General features: G+C 41.2%; 3 protein-coding genes across 9 annotated transcripts in view; all 3 read right to left on the bottom strand.

The window, feature by feature from the left end:
- LOC132837825 (RNA-binding motif, single-stranded-interacting protein 2-like) overlaps positions 1 to 10,000 on the bottom strand; it is a 43,554-nt gene that overhangs the window by 13,477 nt on the left and 20,077 nt on the right. For all 7 annotated transcript variants that reach the window (XM_060857714.1, XM_060857717.1, XM_060857718.1 and 4 more), the window contains exons 4-5: positions 9,643 to 9,734; positions 1,455 to 1,612 (exon numbers count right to left, since the gene is read on the bottom strand). In XM_060857714.1, the coding sequence (XP_060713697.1) occupies positions 1,455 to 1,612; positions 9,643 to 9,734 (250 nt within the window). The remainder of the gene's footprint in view (positions 1 to 1,454; positions 1,613 to 9,642; positions 9,735 to 10,000) is intronic.
- Positions 1,904 to 3,923, bottom strand: LOC132837826 (uncharacterized). Its single transcript, XM_060857719.1, has 2 exons — positions 2,332 to 3,923; positions 1,904 to 2,102 (listed from the first exon to the last, which is right to left on the bottom strand). The coding sequence occupies exon 1, from the start codon at positions 3,837 to 3,839 to the stop codon at positions 2,751 to 2,753; it is 1,089 nt and encodes a 362-aa protein (XP_060713702.1). The 5' UTR covers positions 3,840 to 3,923; the 3' UTR covers positions 1,904 to 2,102; positions 2,332 to 2,750.
- On the bottom strand, positions 3,965 to 9,553 carry LOC132838442 (uncharacterized). Its single transcript, XM_060858757.1, has 3 exons — positions 9,315 to 9,553; positions 4,083 to 9,085; positions 3,965 to 3,976 (listed from the first exon to the last, which is right to left on the bottom strand). The coding sequence occupies exons 2-3, from the start codon at positions 8,739 to 8,741 to the stop codon at positions 3,965 to 3,967; spliced, it is 4,671 nt and encodes a 1,556-aa protein (XP_060714740.1). The 5' UTR covers positions 8,742 to 9,085; positions 9,315 to 9,553.

Raw genomic sequence — 10,000 nt, 5'->3', positions numbered from 1 at the left:
TTCTTTGACTGTAGAAGTGGTTTTAGCGACACCGCAACAGACAGAACGTTCTCTGAACTCTGTGTAATGTTTTAAAGTCATGTGTCCCTGATGTCATCTGTTCTTGATGTCATCTGTTCTTGATGTCATCTGTTCCTGATGTCATCTGTTCCTGATGTCATGTGTCCCTGATGTCATGTGTCCCTGATGTCATGTGTCCCTGATGTCATGTGTCCCTGATGTCATGTGTCCCTGATGTCATGTACTCCTGATGTCATGTATCTCTGATGTCATGTACTCCTGATGTCATGTACTCCTGATGTCATGTATCTCTGATGTCATGTATCTCTGATGCCATGTGTTCCTGATGTCATGTGTCTCTGATGTCATGTGTCCCTGATGAATATTTATTAATAGGATTTATTAAATTTTAACTGAAGGTGTTTCAGACAGGAACCGTGTAGGACCCCACATGCCGTCTCGCAGGAAGTTCATTCAACTTATTGAGTCGTATGAGCTGGTAGATGTGTGGAGGAAAGTATGGTCACTTTTCAAGGTCCACAAGGCTGAAACCGTAAGCTCATTACACCTGGACCGGTCACATGACGGGATTCCCTGCCTTCACTCAGGTACTCCTTAAAGCACACGTGACTGACAGAGACACAGTACGACTAACTGGACCTAATCTGTCAAACTTTGGGGCAGTTGCCAAGGCAGTTAAAATGAAGTGGACTGGAGCGATGGCCAAGCTACTGATGTTCCATGCGGACGGACTGACAAACCTGAATGAAAATCACTTTCCTGATCTCTTTTTAATGCCCAATATAGACGAGTGTTAAGGAACATTTTTATTCTGTGAAAAATTGTCTTTGTTTGGTCCAAAGAGCAACGTACTGGCAAAGCAACATACCGATGTCGTGTTAAAGCTTTAAACAGAAGTACTTTAAATGGTAAAACAGACACACCCTGGTGCACCGTCCTCCGTTTAGCACAGCGCAGTAGGTCAGAGTGGAGAGAACTTTAACAATCACCATCACAGATAAACAGGCGACTTGCGATGGAGAATTTCACATGATACAACTGCTGTCAAAGCTTTTAGCACTGACAAGAACGTTCTTTTTGTTTGCAGAGGGAGATTTTTCATGCTTTTATAGACGGCCCCAGATTAAGACCTCTGTTTATTCTTTTACAGACAATGTTTAAATGTTTTAATAAAACCTTTTCAATGGGAACTTTTATTCTTGGTTTTAAATATATCTGTAGGAAGCCTTTTAAACGTCCACTATAGAACTTCCTGCTTGGTGGAGCAAAGATGGCGATGTACATCAGCAGATGAAACAAGGTTTTATTTGTACCTTCATCATTTATCCAGTGCTTCTTTGAAAGCAACAACACGACGATCGGAAGAAACGAAAACAAAGAAGATTCAAAAACACATAGGAAGTACGTGGAGTAGGCAGGAAGTGGGGTTTTACCTGGCGAATCCCACGCCTCTACTGGTGCCGTTGGCGTCTCTGAGGATCCGTGTGGAAATGACCTGACCAAAGGATTTCAGCATGGACTCCAGCTCCTGCTCGTCCATGGACATGGGCAGGTTGGAGATGTACAGGTTAGTGGGGTCCTGCTCCTGTTGCTGAAACCAGCACAAAACAAAAGCCAAGTTTTTCAATTGAATAAACTTTGTTCGGATTTCGAGGATCTTAGATACTCGACCCTACAGAGAAGAAAATAAAGATCACGTTTTTCTTGATTGTTTCACCAACTGTTGTAATTATTACTTCATTTTAAAGAAAAAACAAAGCAGATTTAATACAAATTTTCTCAAATGTTAATTGTTGATGCTTTGCTGTGTTACTGAGAATCACAGCGCTGTGAAAGAAAAAGGAAATTATGAAGGAAAAATTGTCACTAAAATGAAACGATTGCAGAAGTTAGATATTTACTGTAAAGGAAGATCATTAAAGAAGTGAAAATTAAAAGCAAAAAGAGGAAAATGTTCAACAACGGTGTAGCTGCCCATTGGTATCCATAAAAGAGACACAGAGAGTTTCCGACGGGTGCTTCTTTCTTTATTTCGCTCGCGAAGCGCGCCATTAAACTGTAGTTTGCGTAGCACCGTGAAACTACACAAAGAAACAACATAACAAATAAATACGACTCATATACAAAAAAATACAATAAATAAAGTTCACGTTTGCAGAGAAACATATAAAATATAAATGATAAAGTGGATGAAGATAATATGAAATGATTAATTAACAAAAAGAGCTCAATGATTAACATGTACATGCTAACAGGCTCATAGGACTTTGAAATAAACTATAACACGTAACATATGTCGACATCACATACCTCGCTCCGCTTTACCAAAGGGAACTAAGATGAAATTAAGCAAAATTTAGTCTCTGCTCACTGGAAAACACATATATGCACATGGATTGTACATGAACATAAATCTTCGCTCCTCCCTCTCCGCTGATCCAATTACCCTTTACGTTATTCTCCCTACTGCGTAACCTAACAAAAAAAAACACGTTGAAACATGTAATTTCCTCAAGAAAAATTTAAAGTGACACAACCATATGCGGTCATTTACACTCCCACCAATCATGGAATGATGAATCAACAGAACAAACTGAAAATGAATCAGAACATGATTCTGGACCTTTACATGACCTCTATTCAGTTTCATGAATGTATGTAATGACTAGAAAGCATTTTAGAAATAATTACTTGGTCTGATGTGAGGTTATCACCTAAACCATTAACAGTCACTCTTCTTCAAGAAGCACCACCACTTTCTGGATGGGCCTTTCAATGATTGTGGGCTTGGATGGTTGATCACGTTTTCTTGCTCCTACTTGTACCTTCACTCGCCTAACAAATCCATCACTGTCCTTGACAGTTTCAATCACTCTGCCTAACTGCCACTGACTTCTTGGGAGCATGTCTTCTTTGATGATTACAACATCATTTATTCTGAGGTTTCGGCGAGGAGTATGCCACTTTTGGCGCGTTGAAATGTTAAGAAGATACTCCTTCTTCCAACGACTCCAAAACTGCTCGACCAAGTATTGGACTCTACGCCATCGTTTCGTAGCGTACATGTCTTCTTTGACAAATTTTCCTGGAGGTGGAAGTGCAACATCAGACTTCATCAATATTAAATGGTTTGGGGTCAAAGGTTCAAGTGAATTTGGATCATTAATGCTATCCACCGTTAGTGGACGACTGTTAACTATGGCCATTGCTTCATAGAACAGTGTTTTGAGTGAAGCATCGTCAAGCCTACCTGGGCACTGAGCAAGTGTGGCATTGAGTACATTTCGCACTGTACGAATTTGACGCTCCCAGATGCCTCCAGCGTGAGATGCAGAGGGCGCATTAAATACAAACTCACATTGTTTATCAGAGAGAAACACTTCCAGAGCTTTGGGGTCAAATTGTTTCATTGATTCTTTGAGCTCATTTCTGGCTCCCACAAAGTTGGTACCATGGTCACACTGAAGTTTGCGTACTGCTCCTCTAAGACTGATAAAGCACCTCAAGGCATTAATAAAGGCATCTGTGGACAAATCTTCAATCATCTCAATATGAACTGCGCGAGATGATAGACAAGTAAATATTAGGCCGTATCTCTTGTATTCCTTGCGAGTTCTCTTTATGACAAATGGCCCAAAACAATCCATGCCGCAGAATGTGAAGGGAGCAGATACTTCAACACGTTCTTTGGGAAGTTCTGCCATTCGCTGTTCTTCTGTTGGTCGTCTAAGTTTTCGGCATTGCACACACTTGTGTATCAGCTTAGCAACTGACTTACTGCCTCCAATGATCCAAAATCCATTCATTCTAAGCTCCATTTGAGTTTGGTTTCGACCCTGATGACAAACTTTGGTGTGGTAATGTGACAGAATTAGATTGGTGATGTAACTATCCTTTGGGAGAACCACCGGATGTTTTAGTTCTGAACTGAGTGATGACCTTCTCAGTCTTCCGCCTACGCGAAGAAGACCTTTGTCGAAAATAGGATCTAGGTGGTATAATGCACTAGAACTTGGAAGAAAGTTCCCCTTCTCAATCATTCTTGTTTCTTTGGAGAATGCCTCCTGCTGCACAAGCTTAATCACTGCTTCAGCAGCCTTCTGACGCTCCTCGACAGTCACATGATCGCTGGGGAATTTCTGTTTTGATCCCAGCCTTTTTATCCTTGCAACAACCTTTAGAAGCATTGACCAAGAAGAAAATCGGCTGAAACGACTAAGAATGTCCGTACTGTTGCTGATTGTGGTCACAAATGTTTGGACTGATTTAACTTCAGGGTCACCAACAAGCAGGTTGGCAGATGTGTACGGTATTGGACTTACTTCTTGTTCCCACAGAAATTTGGGTCCTGATAACCAATTCGATGAAGAGATGTCAGAGGCGTGGAGCCCTCTAGAGGCGTGATCAGCTGGGTTTTCTGTTGTATTAACATAATGCCAGTAACTCAGATCCGTAATGTCTCTTATGAGCTGCACACGGTTAGCAACAAATACATGAAACCTTCGTGCTTCATTATTAATGTATGCCAGAACAACCTGTGAATCTGTCCAGAAGAACTCTTGGTCAATCTTCATGTCAAGCTCTGTTTTCAGCATGACACTCATTCTTGCAGACACGACAGCTGCTGCAAGTTCCAATCTCGGTATACTTGTGATTTTTGTAGGTGCAACTCTGGACTTTGCCATCACCAAACTGCAATGCACTTCATTCTTGTCATTTTTGAAACGGAGATAAGAGCAAACTCCATATCCGGCATTACTTGCATCGGAGAAATGGTGCAGTTCCGATCTGATGATTTTATTGAAAGCAGTTGGGTGATAACATCTTGGTATGGCAACTTCCTTAAGCTTTTGAAGACCATTTTTCCAATCCTCCCACCGTGAACATAATTCATCTGGAAGCTGATCATCCCATCCTATGCCTCTTCTACACAATTCTTGCAGGATACACTTTCCCCGCAGAATAAATGGTGAAACAAACCCTAGTGGATCGTACAGGGAAGCAATGACAGATAAGATACCACGGCGAGTTGACGGCTGATCTTTAAAGTTGATGTTGAATCTGAAAGTGTCATCCTTTGTTGACCACTGAATTCCAAGTACACGTCCTGTTGGTGTCGCTTCAAGGTTTAAGTCAAGGGGCTTAGATGTGATATCCCTTTCTGATGGGTCTATGCAGCAGAGAACATCTTCCTCATTTGAGTTGAATTTATGAAGCCGTAAGCCTCCACGTTTACACAATATCTGAGCATCAACGATCAGTTCTTTGGCTTCATTGACAGAACGAACACTGGTCAAACCATCGTCCACATAGAAGTTCTTTTCAACAAACACTGAGGCTGATGGGTGTTTGGCTTTGTGCTGCTGTGCCAGGTACTTTAAACCGAAATTTGCGCACCCAGGAGATGATGTAGCGCCGAAGAGATGGACTGCCATACGATAGTCTTGAGGCTCTTTCTCTAAGTCTCCTCCCTCCCACCATAGAAACCTTAGAAAATTGCGTTCGTCTGGAGGGACAAGAAACTGATGAAACATCCTTTCTATGTCACAAGTGACTGCCACTAGTTCCTTTCTGAAGCGACATAGTACTCCCACTAAAGAGTTAATTAGGTCAGGTCCAGTCAGAAGAGTGTCATTTAGAGATATACCACGAAACTTAGCTGAACAATCAAACACAACCCTCAGCTTATCTGGTTTCTGAGGGTGGTACACCCCATGGTGTGGAATGTACCATACAGTCTCTCCTTCAGGTATCTCTGGGGCTAGTTCAGCATCACCTTTGTTAATGATCTCTTCCATAAAGGCCTTGTAATGATCAGAGTATTGCTTGTTAGACTTGAGCCTTCTCTTCAAATGCTGCAAACGGGCCTCTGCTAGCCGCTTGTTATTTGGCAGTGAGGGTTGGCCATTACACTTGAAAGGGAGAGGAAGTTCATAATGTCTATTATCCTTCTGTTTGATATTGGCACTAAGATGCTGTATGAAACGAACATCCTCTTGGGACACAGTTTTATCCTCATAACCTTTCTCGTTGAAATCAGACTCTAGGATCTTCAAAACATCGTTGGGTAATGGGACTGGTATTTCTTTCACCGCAACTCTATGAACAAATCTCTGATTTCCCTGTCTGTCTAGGTGTGGATTAGAAAGGCCTATGATACTCCAGCCAAGTTCAGTTCTTTGTGCAAATGGTTCATTTTCACCACCTATTATGACTTCGAGGGGGGCTAGAGCTGATGAGCAGTCATATCCAATTAAAAGTCCAACTTCACAGTTCTGAAGAGGTGGCAATTGATTGGCCAGATGTCTGAGGTGAGGCCATTGCAGTGCTGTGTTTTTGGTTGGGATATAAGACTTGTCAACAGGAATGAAGTCTCTAGTATATGCTTGGTGTAGTTGAATGGAGTTTGTTGCTTGAAGCCCTCGAATTTGCAGCCCACGAACCCTTTTACTTGCAGTGATGGTGTCAACAGCTGTCATAGTGCTGAGTCTAAGTTGCACTGGTTGAGTGATTGCATTTAAGTCATCAAGAAGTTCTTCCAAAATGAATGATGAATCACTCTGCGTGTCCAGTAGAGCATAAGTAAGGACTTCTCTTTGTGGTTCTTCCACTGTAGAAATGAGGACTGGCACGATACTGGAAGTAGCACAAGAACTTTGTGTGAGTACATGGGCCATGACTTTGTGAACTTCCTGACTTGCTTGAACTTCTGTGGAAGTTTTCCTTGATGCTTTCAAAGGCACTTTGTCTCTTTCTTCATGCAAGCAGGTAGGGTGATTTCGGCCACATGTTCCACATTTATGTCGTTTTTTGCAATCTTTAACAATATGCCCTTTCCTGAGACACCCGAAGCAGAGGTGATTTTCTTGAACGAAAGTTTTCTTGTCTTCAATGGTTCTTTCTGCAAATGTAGGACATTGAGCAATGTTGTGTTTTTCATCTTTACAGATGAAGCAAGTCACCTTTGGCTTAAAGCTGGATGTTTCAAGCCTTTTAGAGCTGAAGTCTTTCACATCAGCCTTTGTACTGAGAGCCTTAGCTCGCTTGGGAAACCTTTCATCTAAATTTTTCAGATTCATGAAGACTGGGGAAGTAATGGGGTTGCATGCTATTCTGGTTTCCTTTTGCATGAACTCTGTAAAGTGTTTGAAACTTGGATAGTCGCATGACGCATCAAGCTTTTCCACCACAATTCGATTCCACTTGCGTATAATCCATTCGGGAAGTTTCTTTAGCAGCTTGTGGTTTTCTTCACAGTCATTTAGAATGGCTAGTCCTTTAACGTGAGGAATTGCCTCAACACATCCTTGAAGGAAGTCTGTGAAGTCTCGTAGAGCGAGAGGGTCATTTCCCCCAATTTTGGGCCATCTCATCAACTTGTCTCGAAAAGCCCTTTGCAGTATGAATGGATTCCCATATCTATCTTGCAAGACCTTCCAGGCACCTTGGTATGCGTCCTCAGAATTTCTGTAAAAATATCCCTCCACCGCTTTGCGAGCTTCTCCAACAAGGTAGTTCTTAAGATAGAACATCTTTTCACCAGGTGGGAGGGGCTTTCGATCAATAAGGGCCATGAAGGACATTTTCCAATCTATGAATTTCAAGGGGTCACCAGCAAAGATGGTGGGTTCAGGAACAGGCAGTCGATGTGTGCTTAGTGAATCTGCTATCGCTTGAGCAAGAGCAACATTATCTCGGGATGTCTGGGCTTTATGCTCTTCACAGACTGCTTGCTGGGGTAAGAACAATTCAGCTTCCGGGTTTAGTCGAAATGTGGGTTCTGTCCTGTGACAGCCAATGTGAGTGCTAGTGTCTAGTTCTTCATTATTGCCTTGAATGATTCCTTCGAGATCGTTATACACCTTGACACGAGCTGCTGCTACCTTTATGTCTTTGTCTACTTGCAACTGATGTAACTGTTTTCTTTCCTCTTCTAGCTTTAGCTGCATTTCGATCTCCCTTTGTTTTATTTCTGCAAGCATTTTTGTTTCACAAAGCTTCCAATCACTCTCCATCTTATCAAGCTTCAATTGTTGATCATGGATTTCTTGCATAGCTTTAGCTTGTTCTCGTTTTGCTGCAAGTTCTGCCTCTGCGTCAGCTCGTTTACTTGAGATCGTGGAAGAAGTCTTTGATTGATTACAGGATCCATGTGATGACTCTGAAGTGACTGTGTTTGTTACTGTAAATCCAAAGACAGATCCATACTCATCTTTATTTAGCAATTGTCTCACTCTTTCCTTCACAAGCACTTCGTTATAATCTTCATCTATTGTATCTAGCCGTTTACTCACAAGATCACTGATCTCAGCGGTCAGTGCAGCACAAGCATCCATACGATTGACAATGTCTGGAGATGTAGCATTGTTACGCAGTATTGGTTCATAGTGCTGATAGACTGAGTTTTGCCTGCTTTGAATGTCTTGCAGTATTCTTTCAAGATTCTCACGTGAACAGAACATTTTCAGTCTAGATCTAGTCTCTTTTGCAGTCTCCTTCCAAAAGTTATAAGCCTTATAGAAAGCTTTCTCTTGCTTCTTGGCTTCCTGTTCACGCATCTCTAGACCTTTCTCTGTCAAGCTTCTTTCACGTGAACTTGATCTGAACTGCTGCGCAGGTGGGTTGCTTATTTCTACTGCTGGGAGTGACATCTCACTTATTTGTTCGACAATTCGTACAACAGTATCTTCCACGGCCTCCTCTGCATTCACAGCTTCCATTATCGGGGAGAAAACAGTTCAGGTAACTGAATGCAATATGATCTTAAACTCTCTTATAACTCAAATTCTCACTGCATCTGCGACGTAGAAACGACAATTACCGCCACCTGCCGTCCTTTGCTCTTTAAGGCTCTCGAAGAATGGCCGAGCTTTAGAGTCGCAATCTCACGAAGACGACGACAGCAGCGATGTAACGGATACGTGGTTCCTTTAAGCGTCGAGTTTCACTGTAGCTGCCCATTGGTATCCATAAAAGAGACACAGAGAGTTTCCGACGGGTGCTTCTTTCTTTATTTCGCTCGCGAAGCGCGCCATTAAACTGTAGTTTGCGTAGCACCGTGAAACTACACAAAGAAACAACATAACAAATAAATACGACTCATATACAAAAAAATACAATAAATAAAGTTCACGTTTGCAGAGAAACATATAAAATATAAATGATAAAGTGGATGAAGATAATATGAAATGATTAATTAACAAAAAGAGCTCAATGATTAACATGTACATGCTAACAGGCTCATAGGACTTTGAAATAAACTATAACACGTAACATATGTCGACATCACATACCTCGCTCCGCTTTACCAAAGGGAACTAAGATGAAATTAAGCAAAATTTAGTCTCTGCTCACTGGAAAACACATATATGCACATGGATTGTACATGAACATAAATCTTCGCTCCTCCCTCTCCGCTGATCCAATTACCCTTTACGTTATTCTCCCTACTGCGTAACCTAACAAAAAAAAACACGTTGAAACATGTAATTTCCTCAAGAAAAATTTAAAGTGACACAACCATATGCGGTCATTTACAAACGGAACAAAATAAAAGGAATCAAAATAACAATATTAATATAAAAATGATGAATATTATTGTTATTATTTATTTGGACTCACTTTGGCCATTTGAGCTTGGATGCCGGTGGACTTTAGAGCTGTTACAGCTTTCTGAGCTGCTGCAGGACTGTCAAAGTCAACAAAGCCATAACCTACACACACACACACACACACCACACACACACAAATATAAAGCCAGAGCAGACCTATATGTTGTTTTTATTCACTGTGTTCATACGTTATGTTTCTAATGTAATCAATGTAGAACTTAATGTGTAATTACTGTAGAACATAATGTAGAACTTAATGTGTAATTACTGTAGAACTTAATGTGTAATTAATGTGTAATTACTGTAGAACTTAATGTGTAATTACTGTAGAACTTAATGTAGAACTTAATGTGTAATTACTGTAGAAC

Source organism: Tachysurus vachellii, chromosome 22 (assembly GCF_030014155.1).
Source record: "Tachysurus vachellii isolate PV-2020 chromosome 22, HZAU_Pvac_v1, whole genome shotgun sequence".
Lineage (NCBI taxonomy): Eukaryota > Metazoa > Chordata > Actinopteri > Siluriformes > Bagridae > Tachysurus > Tachysurus vachellii.
The sequence above is the reverse complement of the archived record's forward strand: the minus strand, read 5'-3'. Positions and strand labels throughout refer to the sequence as shown.